Consider the following 16,215-nt stretch of genomic DNA (forward strand, 5'->3'; position numbering starts at 1 on the left):
ATATTACCAGCAAAAAACTACACAGTAACCTTTATTGAACAGTAGCCATTGAGCTAAGTAAGCTAACTAGCCTCACTCAGCAGAGTAGTCTCTGGCTGCAGTGGGAGTCAGTGATTTTTGGTTGAAGGACCTTGAAATCACATTTTTTATGTATTTAATTGATGTTCAATTAATTAAAGTAGCTCCTCTGTGCAAGTGTACAGGAAAGCTGAAAAAGACATAAGAAGACACTATATTTTGTTCGTAGGTATTGTGTTTTCCCTTCACCCTTTAGATCCAACCATAGGCTGCAGTTTCTCTAAATGTTTATTTTATTTTATAAAGTCTGTGATTATTATTAATAATTTGCATAAAAAGCATGAATTCTCAACTTCACTATTTCTGTAATTATTGTGCTGTACTGCCTTTGTAAGTATAGCTCTCAAATTAAAAAAAAAAAGTAGTGGGAAGTATAAAGTGGCATAAAATGGAAAAAGTCAAGTAAGGGCCAGTACCTCATAACTGTATTTGAGAAAATGAGTAATTTTCCACACACACAGTGTGGGGCTGCACACCTTTGTACTTGACAAGTTCTGACTCAGCAACACAGATGAGAGGAGGAGAGGGAACAATATTATGTCCCATAACAACACGTCACAACAGGGTGGCAACGTAATCAAAAATGCCTGTTTGCCTTTCATTACCGTCAAATGAGAGATTAAAACAAAAGAAACAGGGGGGATGGAGGAGAGGGAGGGGAGCTGAGGTCAAACCAGAGGGACATCACACACAGGGACAGCAGCATGGATAAACAGCGACAGGAAGAAAATGAGAGGTTTATATGAAAAATAAGACATTTCCTTTAATAACATCTGTAACATCACGGTTGTATCCTGGTATCATTTTCAATATATTTGACGATGCAGTATACATTTTCATGTGGACATTGAATCGATTAATTGGCATTTATATACTAATACAACATAAAACTGCATTGTTTTCTACAAAGACATCATAATAGGGCACAAATGGTGTAGCAGCAAAAAAAGAGTGTAGGTTTTTCTTTATACATAGGCTACAGTAGTACAATGTATTTGCAGAGAAGAGATTCATTGCAAAGTACAGCTAAAATGAAATTACAAATACATTTCTAATGTATGTTATACATCATACACAAGGTCATGGCTGGATATTAGAGATTATAAAATGTTATATAGTTAGTAAGGGGTCTCTATAGGCTACTAAGACACTGGAGGCTAGAACAGGGCTACCTCTACAGTACAACATAGACTGTGCGGATACAAAGCACACTGATGTTTGATACTGACACAAGATCAGGACATTTGAATAGGATATTAATATGTCCAGGCTGTATAGCTTTAAGAGTTGGGATGCAGAATTAGTATTTTAAAATAAGAAAATCTGGTCACAAGAAGTAACAGTTGAAGCCCCCAAAAAGTCATCTCAGCACCACAACTCTTTTGGTGGAATGTAATTGATGTCATGCATGTCTGCATGAGTGGAGCTTTTCGGTCCAACTTCATTTGCTTCTTCAGTTCTGCCATTAACAGATTTCTTTTTTTTTTGACCCAGTGGACTAATGTTCAGTATGTGCTTTGCAATCTCAAACACAAATGCAATCTGTACTGAGGTTCACAGTTTCCCAAAACATTTGTTTGCTTGTTGACAAAATGCAATATTGTTAAGAAAAGAAGACTGGAAAGTGTATCAGTTTACACAAATAATAAATGCATGAGTAGAAATAGCTGCGAGTAAGAGAAACTTAAGGGAACAGTTTGAGATTTTGGGAAATACACTTACTCACATTCTTGCACAGTTAGATGAGAAGATTGATACAGGTGTGGCAACTGTATCGATCTTCTCTGTATGGTAAATATAGCAATGACCAAATGCCGGTTAAATTAGCTTAGCATAAAGACCAGAAAAAGGAGGAAACGGCTAGTCCAAAGGGAACAAAATCTGCCTACCAGTACCTCTAAAGCTCACTTATTAATTTGTTATATCTTACTTGTTAAATCCATTTAAAAAAGGAAGTGTAAAGACATCAATGTGCCATTTTATGGATGGCTATGAGTCAAAATATTTCTTGGCTGGGAGCAGTGACTTCCTGGAGTCTTTGCTGGTTTCTAATGTTCAGAACCAACAGATAATTTGGCACGTAACTCTTATAAAACCATAGCATGTTATTTTCTCACTTTGGTTTTTATACGGATTTTAAAAAAGGAGATACACTAGATAACATGTTAACTAGTGAGTTTTTGCAGTGCTGCTCCATAGATTGTGTTACCCATGGACGGAGCCACGCTAGCTGTTTCCAATCGCTATGCAAAGCTAAGCTAACCGACTGCTGGCTTCAGCTTTATATTTACTGTACAGGCATGACAGTTGTATCAATCCTTTCATCTAACTCTCAGCAAGAGAACGAATAAGTGTATTTCCCTTAAAACCAAGAACGGTCACCATTAGTTTGAGGCTACAAAGGTTTTGGGAAACCATCTCCTGTTCCACATTATCACACAGTGTCTGGTCTACAGTCAGAAGACCAGCTCAGCTCTGCTCTTGTGAAAAATCCTGCTCTTCAGATTGCTAAGAAATCTCCTATAGGTTCCTCCAAACCGGTGCTTACTACTACATATCGGCTGCAGCGCTGAGTCTCTACACTGGAGACTGTGCTTATTGCTAATTGTAAATAAAAATATCATTATCTTAAAAGAGGTCTGAAATAACACAGAGAAAGTAACAACAATGCTCTAATACTTGGTCATTAATATGTTATGACATAGAGGTAGTGATTGAAGCATTGATTGACAGTAATAACAAACACTGAAAAATGGACTTGAGCGTGGAAAAAAATAATCTCATGTCAGGAGAGTATAAATACAGAGCTTATCACACCAGCCACTGAAACGAAGTTCCTTTGCTTCAAGGCTGACACATAATTAATTCAGACTCTGGACTGCACGCTGTTTCTGGGTGACTATTCTTCTATCAGCAGGATGGCATGAATCAGGGGGGAGAGTACAAACATGAATCACAGAGTTTCAAAGCTACTGTTTCTCATGGAGCTAAGACGTCACTGGTAAAATTTAACATGGGACACAGGCTCTGAATGGTTGTCAGAAAGGGGTTTCAACTCCCTGTCCTGCCCTTACGAGTCTTCTTCATGACAGCGGACCCCTGGCTTAAGCCCATCACGCTGACTGACATGTTGCTCAAGACCTCATCCTTTCTGAACCAGTCACAGTTCAAATCCCAGTTCCCACCCAGCAGCCAAGCAGCCGTGAACTAACATGGAGTTAAACCGTGAGATTCATTCAGAATATAAACAAGTTATGTTCCAAATGAATAATACTCTTTCCATCCCAGCTCGCACATGCAACAACAACAGCCATGTTTTCCTTTCACTGCACTGGGAACTGCTATTTGCTTGGTTTCTGAGTGCTGCAGACAACAGTGACCAACTGATTGTTTGAATTACACATTATAATGTATATAGTCTCCCATTTGTGGCCCGTGTGAGCCGTTTCTGTTTAAATTCAATACATTTGCGTATCGGTTTAGTTGCTGACTGTGTACGTAGCCGGCCACCCAGTGTGACTCTTTATGCAGATGGATTAAGGATGAACAAAAACAAAACAAAGACACATTCTGCAATATAGAATATCTTTTCAATCAACTTGACAGAATTATAATAAAATATAAAACAGGCATATAACACAATACTTAATGACGACTTTGCATTAAATTGCAAATATAAACAACTGACATTTATTTGCACACTTAGTGTGGCGCGAACAAAAGCTTATGGCTACCTGCATTCATTTCACATTGCATGTGTGTGTGTGTGTGTGTGTGTGTGTATATATATATATATATATATATATATCTGTCTGTGTGTGTCTGTCTGCTATAGCACAGAGTGAGTGAGGTTGTATGTGTCTGCATTTGCAGTGCTGTCTCTGTTCCTGGTGTTATAAGTGTGAATGTTTGTGTGTGAAGTAGTGGACAGCCGCCAGGCCTCATTATTGTCATTCTCCTCACTGCCTAAAAGAGAGGCAAAGAGAGGCAAAGCGGCTGCTTTCAATCGAGGTGCCGAGAAAAGATGGAGACAAAAGGCCCAAATTAAACAAATGCCGGAAAGCGGCTTGGAGAGCCAGCCTGTGGTCATATGCTTTGAATGAGAGAAAACGGCTGCAGGGATAACCCATCTGGGTCTTTCAGAGGGGAGACCACACAGATACACTCCATTTCCAGCATTCAGCTAAACTATAGGTCCACACACACTGGGGTGCCAGTTCATGTGCATGTCTTATGTCCTTCTGGTATGTCTGAGTGAGTATGTGTCCTCTAATAATCTGTTCCCAATGTTTTTCAAATCCTCTGCACAAACATTGGCCTTCACTTAACATCTCCATGTGTAGTTTCCTTGTGAGCAGCAAGTCACAACTTCCACTGAAGCATGAAAACTCAGGGCACCTGCGTAAGACCGGTCCAGTTCATCTCTGTTGTTCTTGTATAGTGTGATCATTCCTGTCTCCACTGTTCTCTGCAGGGAAGGGGAATATCTTGGGTCCAATGTCCAAGCCACAGCAGGACAGGAGCATGTTCAACTGCTGGCTTGTGTCCACCAAGAAAGATTTTTTTCTGGGTATTTCCACGTCTCTCAAAGTCACCCTTTTTCTGCCACTTTCATCCCTCCACTCATTGGGTGAGTAGTGTGACTCTACACGTCTGTACAGGCATGTACATGTGGACTGATGGAAGCTTTTCCACAGAAGCGAGGAGGCGGTAAGATGTTTGGCTGCACACAGACACACACACGTAGATCTTCAGTATATTGAGGCTGTAATGCTGCATGTTCTGCTTTACTAGAATGCTACTACAGGTTCTTGTGTGTGCTTCTGCTAATATTTCCTTCAATCTGAGATACTGGATGTCCAAGCGTCTGTATGCTCCATGGCAGTGATGCTGAGAGTGGACGATGAATTAGCAGGGGTAGTTGGAGAGAAGGAGGTGAAAAGAAAGTGGACGGTCACATCAAGTCCTTATGGCATCACACCTGGGACAAGAAACAATAATGAGAGGAAGGTTTTAGCATCTACTTTTCTTGGCAGTAACTCTTGTCCAAAATTAATTTTTTTTTTTTCCATCAAATACACCCACATCCCGAGCAATTTGGGGTTCAGTGTCTGTCTCAAGGACACTTTGATGTGTGGAGTCAAAGCGCTGACCCCACCACTAATAGACAGCCCCCTTTATCAGTTACAGCTGCTGCCAGCATAGCTTTCTCACTGCATCAACTGAGCACAATCTCAAACATTAGATGTTTCAAAATCTGTATATAAAATTAATTTTGGTGAGAACATACAGATTTAGTTTGTACAAGGCAGAGCCTGATGCAGTTCAAGTTGCTTCACTCAAGTGCATTTTCCTGAACTGAATTGAACTTTTTTGTTACACATCTGTATGTTCAAAAACCAATAAGGAGACGTTCAAACAGCAAATGTTTATTTTTTAGTTGTGTGTGGACTGACCTGCAGCGGTGAGGGTTGAGCCTCCGACCTTTCTGGCTACAGCTCTCAGCTCTGATGGTGCAGCGACACTCACACGACGTTGCATCCAATGCCCACTTCCTCCCCTTACAGGGGCGGCAACAAGGCCTCGGAGACGGAAACGGAGAGGGAGAGGGAGAGGGAGAGGGAGAGGGAGAGGGAGAGGGAGAGGGAAGGAAGATGGTGAGAGGAGGTGATGGAGGAGGAGGAGAGGATGGGGGAGGCAGAGCTGGGGGAGCATGGGTCCTGGAGGGAAGAGGGATGTAAGAAGAATGTGGTTAGAATTTATTAATTCACTCTAACAAGAGTCTACGGCTGCACTTTAAAGTACAGCAGAGGCTGATGGGAATGTCATTAGTTTTGCAGGTATTAATATAAATATTGAACAAATTAAAATTTTAATCTGATGGTGGTGCAACACGGAAAGGTAGGGGACAACCAAAGTTTTTAAGTTATTGCAAATGAATGTCTGAACTAAATTTCATCATCCATCCACTGATTGTCTGTAGGCGTTCATCGTCTGGGAACAATGAATGTCTGAACCAACTTTGGGATCAATACAGGCTCCAAAAGATTTTGCTACTTTGCTGCTGATCTCGTACCACATCACTAGCATGGTGAAAAATTAAATGCAAGGCTTGTTTAAACATGCACCCTGCCAGTCTGAATCAAACCCACACAATGCAGTGTGTGGGAGATGTGTGACTAATGTGGGATACTGTTTCCTGAGCTGCTGACAAACTCTCTGCTCTTTCTGTCCGTCTAGTCTCTCTGTCCGTTACCATGGCTTCATTGCCCGTGAGGCCTTCGGTTACTCTTCCAGACTCTCTGTACTTTCTCTGCGTCTGAGAAAGTTGCCTGCATCAGTTGGTCTATTAACCGGAGCTGGTTCTGCCTCCATCTTCTCGGTAGGCTGGCGGCCTTAATGAAGTTACTTAATGAGGCAGAGAGGGGCCATCTTTGTTCAGATCCCGATGACCACGCCTGCCACTGGCATGGACAGAGGAGGTGGCATTTGAGAGCAAATTACACAGATTTCACCCCTGCCAGAGTCTGAATAAAGCCTGTTCTGAGTGATGGATGGGTGCCGAGGGACATCACACCCAAACCAAGCCACCTCTGGCCCCCAGGGGACAGAAATGATTGACAGCAAAGTGAAGGGGAAGCAGATGAAAAAAAAAAAGTTGTAGGGAAAAGAGCGCTAACCCCTTTGTCCTTCATTGATTTGTACTGAAACACAGGAATCATGGCACATGTAGCTGCACCTCTTCCTCTCAGATCACAGTGTAGCAGGTTAATAATCTCAAAATGTTGTTATTGTCCTTTTATATTTCTAACTGACCTTCTTAGCAGTCTGAGTTGATAATTATTTAGTAAGTACTGATCACAGTATACGATAAATATCCACAAATAGCTGATATGCTGTATACTGTTTCGTTGTTATTAAGAGGCTTGGCAGTCTTATGTGCTTACAAAACAGAGGTGACCCCTACAAGTGTGTGTGTGTGTGTGTGTGTGTGTGTGTGTGTGTGTGTGTGTGTGTGTGATAGACCTTGACTGGTGTGGCTGTAAAACAAATTGTCCTTCAGTAATAATATAGACCAGATAACCTAGTTTGTTTTTCTAATCCAAACGTTCACACTGAGGCTGACAGTATCTGAAAAACACTGACATGAGTAAAAACTTAAACTTAAGGTTCATAACTGAGTTTAAAATAAAACAAAATCAAAAGTGTGTAGTGAATGTTAAACATACGCAGCTCTGGTGGCTCCGCTCTTCTGTCTGGACTTTCCCCTCTCCCTTTTCTTGTCTTTTCTTGGTGGCTTCAGATGCGGCCTGAGAATATCAGACACACAAAATGTGAGGAGTTCAATTTTTAATTTGTATGCAACAACAAACATCAAATTAAAATGAGTCTCCCTGTATCTACGGAGTGAATATTTTTTGACAATATCCTTAAATGAACCCAATGTACTGCATGTCCCCTTTCAATGTTTGTTAAGATTTCTATCACATACGCATTACAACTAATAGTCAATCTGATCAGACAGTATCTAATGCCAGTTTGTTAGACAACATTTAATATTTGATATGTTGAGTCACAGAAGGGTTTGTGGAAAAATGTTTATATTTGTGGTGCACAGGTGCATCTAATTGGACATTGTGTTTATTGTTTTGCAGAGTGTGACAGTTGTCTTAGTCTGTTTATGCTGTTTGTACTTATTGTTGCAAAGATACAAGGTACAATTTTGAATGCAGGACTTCTACTAGTGATGGAGTATTTTAACAGAGTGGTACTGGCACTTTTACTTAAGTAAAGGATCTGAGAACTTCTCCCACCACTGTGTCTCAGTCGGATCACTGAGCAGAAAGTTCCAAAAAGTGTGGATTACCATCTCATTATATCCCCTGACATTAACAGAAATCAGCGAAGAAGGCGAAACAATCACATCAGTGCAGGCCATCACGGGAGAAAGAGAGAGACACTCCCAAGAAAATAGCTTTGCATTCTTTGTCCACACAGTTTACATGACTCTCTGCACTACAGTTTGCTGATTCCCACCCTCCTTATCATGCCACTGTCCAACCTTTATTGAGCACAATCAGTTTTACTTTAATGTATGCTGGTGCCCTCAGAGCAAAGTGCATCTGCCCTTCAGCTCTGGTTTTCCACTTTTAACCTCTCTGTTTCTCTCTGCTCTAATCCCATCTGCTGTAAACTCTATTAAACTATATCAAATTATTATGGGGACAGTGTTTACCAGCTTAGTCCTGACATCATTAGCAGAGTCTGCTGCTACTGCTGCTGCTGCTGTTGTCTTTGGAGCTCTAATTTACTATTATGAATGCGTGACTCTGCCCTGTCAGTCTGTGAGAGAGCACATGGCAGGGGAGATAAAATCATCACTATGGTGACAACAGGATGAGGGCCATCCCAGGGGATGCTGGGAGAGAGTCACACAGATGCTAACTCATTGAGGGACAAACACACATTCACACGAACCACACAGAAACAAATATTCACACACATTAAAAGTCTAACATACATTTATACTAATACACAGAGCACACACACATGTGTACAAGTACATGTAGAAATTCAGCAAAACCACACACACACTCCTTACTGAGTTTTAAAATGTACACACACATACATTGGAATCCTTTATTTATGTCCACATCCTAACAGGAAGCAGGGGGACATAAACATTAAAGATGCAATCATATGATTGCCTGGTCGGACCTGCCAGTATGAGGCACACAAACAAACATCAGGGACCCAACAGGAGTGTCTGTTTCACAGTGTACAGCTGTCAGTCCCAGCTGACACTGAACAAAACCTGAACAGCACAGTGTCTATCTCCTGGACAGTTTCTTTACTTTCATGAATTTATTAACCTAAAGTCAGAGATTAACACCTTCTCTTATGTTTTAGTCCAAGCACTGTAAATTTGAAACCCTAAAATCAAGTTGTGAGAGATAAGTAATTCATTACAGTGTCAAATTTATCACAACTTTTTATTTGCCAATATTATTATTTTGCATCATGGTAAGCCAGCTCTCTAAGACCCATACTATGTAGCCACAATGTGTCTGGTGTGACTCTACCTTCCCCACATTACCTCTTTATGTTCCCTGCTGTTGTCAGGAACCATCTAATGAATGAATTGAATGAATTTTGTAAGTTCGTGCTTTTAAAATGGGAAATACTGGCCTGTAACTTAACCTAAGCCAGGAAGAGTTTCCAAAATTGTCAAATCCACTCATACAACAAAGTGTCGATTAACACATGCTGGCGTTGGATGATGAATACTAAAACAAGTAGCTGATGAATGTAACCTCTTTTCAACACTATTAAGCTACTTATGGTTCCTTAGGTTTGTGATGTTCTTGGATGAAAACCTCCTCCTCATTCGTAGCATCATCAGCAAATTAATAACAGCATCATTAGTGCAGAGCTTGGACATGAGTTCAGAGACAGGGTTTGATAACGTTATTTGATAAGAATCAACATTAGATCTCACAAAAACAGCTCACTAAGATACAGTTAGCGACAAACAAAAACAGAAAGATTCAAATTCAGAACGACAGAGGGTAAAAAGGGGGGGGGAAACAAAGTGCGTTACCTTGTCGTAGGTGTTGGCTGGAAATGTTCTTTTAATCTGCGCACAGATAAAATAGACAATGTCAGTATAAAGGTGCAGTGACGTCAATGATAGCAGTTACACCCTGCATCTCCACCTTTGTGCACAGACACTGAAAGTGTTTGTATTACCTGCACTCACACTGGCTGTGCTCGACAAAGGGCAACTCAATGAGCTCATGCTTCATGAAGGAGGTCCTCATCAGCTGCACACAGATGGGCAAATATCATGTTAAACCACAGACATCCTCTCACTGTTGCACTTCTAGGGATTTAGTGTGTGTGCCTGCATGGATACCTCCATGGTGAGCGTGTGAGTGAGCGAGGGCACACACTCTAGGGCCTCGTCAGCACAGCAGCCGCCACATCGCCTCACCGACACGCAGGACGGGACAAAAAGGTGGTGGGTCTCCCCCGGCAACTCCCGCCAAACCTCCACCAGAGTGTCCCGAGGCTCACATCCACTCCTCGAGTACACCTCCAACCACCGCCGCACTGGTGGACCGACACAGACAAATAATGTGTTTAAATTTCACTCTTTCAGCTCCATGGAGGAGGAATCTTTGTAGGAACAGGGGACGTACCTTCTCGACCTTCTCTGGATTTGGGGGAGTCTGCTGGCCGCCAGTGGGCAAGCTGTTGGGAGAAATAAAAATAATGAAGGAGTTCATGTTGAAAGCATTGTTTAAGTAAGTTTATGGGTCCATTATTAAGTTGATCTGTTTGATAGCATTCAGCACTTTGGAATCATGACGATTGGTTTAATTTCAGTTTAGCAAAAACTTCACTCAAAAGTGTGGGAAAGTGAAAAATGATGCATCGTAATCAGTCTAAAGTTAAACAAACTAGTGCTTTGGTAGGTCTTCATCCTATCATGCTGAACTGTGGGCAGATGCTACAGTGACTATCACAAAGTAGTATTATGAGGTGACAGCTTTGGGGCTAGCTGGTTAGCATGCTAACTTCAGTAGAAGAAAAGAAGTGATGGAAATAGAGGCAAAACAAGAGTTAAAATTGGTGTTGCTTTCCACTTTAAGTTCCACCAAATTATTTAATATTAAACCAATAATAACCATGTTTGCAAAATAAGAGCACGAAAAAAAACATAAAAAAATGAAATTAAAGTAAAATTTTTGTCAAAAAATGTGAGCAAATGTCATAAGCACTTGAAGTAGCCTACATGAAAATCCCCAGACTGCCTGCAGATGCTAAAGAGAATGAGTTTCAATGTTTACATTTAGTTTAGGCTTTTAAAAAAAAATAAAGTTCATCTGACAAATATGTTCAACAACATAACGTTGCATACATTTGTTTTATTGATCAAGTTTTTTTCCTGAATGAAACCATACCAGTAAATCTAACATCTGAGCTACTGCCTGCAGCTTCCAGTTTGACACTATTGTAAATGCACACTGGTGCTTATCTACAGTTCAGAGTTTTACCTGTCAGTGAACACCACAGTCTTTCACACCTGGTATCTGAGCATGAAAAGCTTATAATGCATGGTGATAAGTGACAGGAAGTGAATACTCTGAACTTTGATACACAGATACACACGCAAGAGGGTAAGAGCGGTGACAGTTAAATTAAACAAGCCTCATATTTGGCTCCATTATGAAATATTTACTGCACAGACAGGGTAACATGCGCCATTTGAGTATGTCAGCTGAAATTGTCTATGTTCTCGTCCCGACTCGATTCAAATCCAACCATATTTTCCGCTGTCTGAGGGAGTGAGCTGCTGGATTACTTAACAAGCTGGACCTGCAACCTTTGCCCTCAAATCTATCACCTGATTATAACATTTGAAACATTTTCAGTAGCTCCACAGGGGTAGATAGTGAGAGAATCTGCCACTGGATTTCTTGACAGTAAGCTGTCACAGTCAGTGTGAAGCTGGGAGTCAATAAATAGGACAAATATTACTATTTCATAAAATGAGCTGATGGAAGACAACAGACTGCAGCTTGTTATTGGTTTTTGGAAAATTAATCCAACGTCTTTTCCTTTAGTTTCATAGTTTAGTCATAGTCATAGTCATATTTACTCAAGTTATTACTTAAGTACTTAATTACTTAAGCACAACTTTGATGTATTTGTACTTTACTTGAGTATGTCCAAGTTCTGCCACTTTATACTTCTACTCCACTAGATTTCAGATCATTTAAGTACATTACGCTGATGATACTTCTGAAATGAAATATTTTTACATTTGTACTTTTACTGAAGTAAATCTGAGTACTTCTCCCACCATTCAAATTGTCAAAAAAAGAGAAACTGAATTTTACAGCCCTCAGTTCAATTCTCTCTAATACACACACACACACACACACACACACACACACACACACACACACACACACACACACACACACACACACACAGATTCTGAGTTAAGCTGGGACCGAGGCCATTTTGTGACTAGTAGGATGTGAGCTGAAGTAAGTGTGTCTTTTCTGTAGGCCTATCAGTCTTTGAGACTGGGCTGAGATTACCTCCTTTTGGCAGCCACAACTGTGAGGAGCTGACACACACACACACACACACACACACACACACACACTGACTCACACACATGCACACACTCCTGAGTGCCAACCCAGTGCCATCTGCACTGGCATTGCTGTCTGTCTACTGTCTAACACATTGAGCTCCCAGCCACTCCCAGAGCACACTGTACAGATGGGCCTGTGTGTGTGTGTGTGTGTGTGTGTGTGTGTGTGTGTGTGTGTGTGTGTGTGTGTGTGTGAAAGAGACCCTGCCCTACAGCTAAACACCACCTCTCCCACACCCACACCAAGGAGGCAAAAGGATGACCCCTTTTTCAAATAAGCAGTCAGAGAAGCAGACGGCATGAGAGCAGAGTCTCAGGTGTGAGACAGCAACAGCAACTGTGAACATGTAGTGTCTAGGATGACAAATCACTAAAACATACAGTATACAGCGGCACGAAGTCGGGGCTGGATCCCACAGCGCCTCTGGGCACTGCTTGTTCCTGATAGAAGTCTCCAGACATAAATAAAAAACCAGTGCATGCAGGTCTGTGTGTGTAGAAAAATGAGCTCATTTGTCACATCAAGGACCATGACAGCACAATTGATGAACATTTCTTGTGAATTATAACTCTAATAACCATCTATTTAAATTACACAAAGCAAAACTTCAAGGCCATGAAGAATTATAGGAACCACTTTCTAACAAGGCACCCTTTATAAATCATAAAGAGTGGTAATTAGAGGCTTTAGACTTAAAATTATTGGTTTATTAATCCATTAGTCAGCTGAAAGAAAATTAATTGAATTGCTCATGTTCATCTTCTTCTTCTCATTTCTTCTCATTTATGTTTTCCAAATGTGGGAATTTGCTGCTTTTTTCTGTTTTATATCACTGCTGACTGAATATCTTTTGGGTTTAAAACTGGTGATCTGACACAGGCAATCAGAAGACTATCCCTCTCATTTTACAGACTCTGTAAAATTGCAATGGGTTTCTTTGTATTATTTTCAGTCATTTCACAGACTAATGTATCAATAGATGATAATAATCAATAATGAAAATAATGGTTGGTTGCAGCCATAAATGGCTCTATTAGCTACTGGTTATTAAATAATTTACCAATGCTTCGTAAATTAGTTATAACAAAGTCATTAATAAGTACAACTTTTGGGTTGCCAGGTTGTAGATAAACCTCTTTCAGCGGGACACTTGCTCGGTCTTCTTCACTTTCTTGCCAAGAGTATGAGAAAAGAGGTACTACTCTTGTTTCAGTACAGTAGGCTAAATGTGAAGCTACAGCTAGCAGCTGGTTAGCTTTGCTTTGCCCAAATACTCAAAACAAGTGGAAATGGGTGGCCTGGCTCTACCCAAATGTTACAAAATCTTCTTACCAGCACCTCTAACGCTTACTAATTAACATGCTATTCTAATCTGTACAAAACCTATGTGTAAAAACAACATTTCACTGTTTTACAGGTGATTATGTACTGGACTATTCCTGGCCAGAAACAGCTGCCAGGCAACCAGCAGGTTACTGGTCCGAGCCAAAATGTCTCATTTTTATACTTTGTTTTTTGTATAAATTAAACAAACGATACAAAAAACTGTAACACAGGGCTTTAGAGGTGCAGGTAGGCAGATTTTGTCACCTCTGGACAGAGCCAGGTTTGCTGTTTCTCCCTGTTTCCAGTCTTTATGCTAAGCTAAGCTAACTGGAATGTTATCTTCACATCTATCCCTGTGAAAAACGTTATGTCAGAGGGATTTCCGGTCCAAAAGCCCTGCGGTTTTATTTTCTCCTAAAAGAAAGTGGTCAAACAGCCCATTTGAGGTGTCCCAATGAGTTAGCTAAAAAGAATAACCAAATGCCATGCTGGAGGAGGATTTTTCACAACCTGGCAACCCAAAAACTGGTCTAACCAATGGTTTGTAACTGATCTACAAAGCAACAGTAAATTATTTATTACAGGTATAAACTCTTTAGCCTATAAAAAGTCCCTCATTAGAAAGTAGTGCTGATTTACTCTGTGATAGTGACAGGAGACAATAAACAACAAAATGTGACTATAAAGTAATTACTGATCGACACAGACAAGCCGTAGCATCCAATCCGACTATTATACTGATTTTTCCTGTCACGGGGCCTAAAGTGACAGGTGTCATTGACCTAGGGGATAACTTCCACAAAGCCCCACATGATCTCCAACACAATGAATTCATACAAAAAGCATGTTATTCAGGCTAATGCAAATCTACATAAACTAGAAATAAATCTCGTGACTACAAAATAATAGAAATAAAGCTCATGACTGGTAGCAGGCTGACCACTTCAGACTTGCAGTCTTTTGAGGTCAAATGGTCTATACATTCATACCTTGGCATGAGACGTCGGTATTCTGGTCAGCAGCAGGAACTGAAACATTCCTAGAATAACTTGAAGCATAATCCCCATTGTGCAGGAGTCCAAGGGGCACGCCAAAAAAAATCTAAAATTTGGACCAATCCAAAAAAAAAGAAAAAAAGAAAAGAAGATAAAAAGGAAAAAAAGAAGGTGGTTTGTCCGGGTGTCTCCTTCCTTCGCTTCAGTGTCCGGTTAAAGACGCAGAAATCCCGCTTTCAAGCTCCGGTCTCCCTTCCTTGACAGGACTCCCATGTGGCATCCTCAGTGATAGAATAATAACTTTATTTTTGTTGCGTTTGACACTAGACGATCTGAACTGTACAAGGAGACAGCTCCCAATATGAACTCTAATGATAGTTTGTTATACTCCCTTAGCCTAATTAAGGAGACACTGGAGGCGGTTGTCTAAAATAACCATCCATCCAGTAATTTTAACATATACACCGACAACATGCGCCTTTCTTAAGTCATTATTTAATATCTAACCGTGGCACCATATCCCCAAAATCCTGGTATTTTGGTGACACTTGTTTAAACTTTGTGATGCCTCCCTGTATTTATTTTAAGGCACCGTCAGTCTATTGGTCCTGATCCCATGAAATTGGTCTGTGGGGTCCGGGATGGCGTGACTGCAGGATCATCCAGGTTCCCACTGAAACGTGGTGCGATCATAAATCCTCTGTGCGGCTGAAAAAAAAATCACATTATCCAGCTATCGGACGTTCATCCGGTAATGATCCGACGCTTTGGGCCGACGTGCGGAGTGACAGTGCCGCATATTCCTCTTCCCGGCTCGGTCACAGTCTCTCCACACTGTCGCTCCCACTGAAAATGTGACGTTTCCTCCCCAGGCGCATCTTCTTTTTTTTTTTTATCCTCTTATAAATAAACCTAGATTGATATCCTCCACTGACATGGCAGCGCCGCTACAGCAAAGCAGGGTGGCCCACAGACAGACAGAGAGAGGTCTGGAAAGGTGGGAGTCTTCATTTGTTGTTGTGATCGGTTTCCTCATTTCCTTTGCCCTTGAGACGCAGGCGGCGTAACCATTGCGCTGCCAACTTTTTCCAAACGGGACAGGCGCACTGCATACAGGTGTAACGTCTCCTCTGGTCCCAAAGTGAGGGGTCGGGGGGCCTCCAGGGACCCCTTACAAGTGGGGCACAAGGCTGCAGCTGTCACCGAGGACGTTGAGGTCATGTTCCCGGCATTTCTCTGTAAAATTCAGGGGGTTTAGGATGGTTATTTTATATGCTGATTCTCGTATTTAAATATGAATATAGATAATTGATTGGTCAAATGACTGATGTTTTGATAATAGGTTAATTCTTTATGACATTGACTTTATGACATTTTAATTGGTTTTCTTACTCTCCAATAGTAAACTGAATATGTTTTTTAGACTGCTGCTCAGAAAAAATCAAAGTAATCAAAGTAATGAAATCTGGTAGGACTTTGTGTTTTCCTGATATAACATCATTTCCCAAGGAAGTTTTCTGGAGAATGCGATGTCATTTGTTAAAAAGACATTTCTCTGGAAAACACCAACTTATAAACTAAATACAACTATCAACCAGACTGTAGTGAAATAGCAGCACCTTGCCTCCGTAGGTTTTATTCAC

At 40.9% G+C, this 16,215-nt stretch overlaps 1 protein-coding gene across 1 annotated transcript; it reads right to left on the reverse strand.

Annotated features, from left to right (window-relative positions):
- Positions 1-815: 815 nt before the first annotated feature.
- On the reverse strand, positions 816-15,679 carry vegfba (vascular endothelial growth factor Ba). Its single transcript, XM_023407329.2, has 8 exons — positions 14,567-15,679; positions 10,281-10,332; positions 9,995-10,191; positions 9,829-9,902; positions 9,680-9,715; positions 7,308-7,388; positions 5,535-5,798; positions 816-5,059 (listed from the first exon to the last, which is right to left on the reverse strand). The coding sequence occupies exons 1-8, from the start codon at positions 14,642-14,644 to the stop codon at positions 5,038-5,040; spliced, it is 804 nt and encodes a 267-aa protein (XP_023263097.1). The 5' UTR covers positions 14,645-15,679; the 3' UTR covers positions 816-5,037.
- Between the last annotated feature and the right edge of the window lie 536 nt (positions 15,680-16,215).

Source organism: Seriola lalandi, unplaced genomic scaffold (genome assembly GCF_002814215.2).
Source record: "Seriola lalandi dorsalis isolate HSWRI2012SDOR001 ecotype SW California unplaced genomic scaffold, Sedor1 jcf7180002054333, whole genome shotgun sequence".
NCBI lineage: Eukaryota > Metazoa > Chordata > Actinopteri > Carangiformes > Carangidae > Seriola > Seriola lalandi.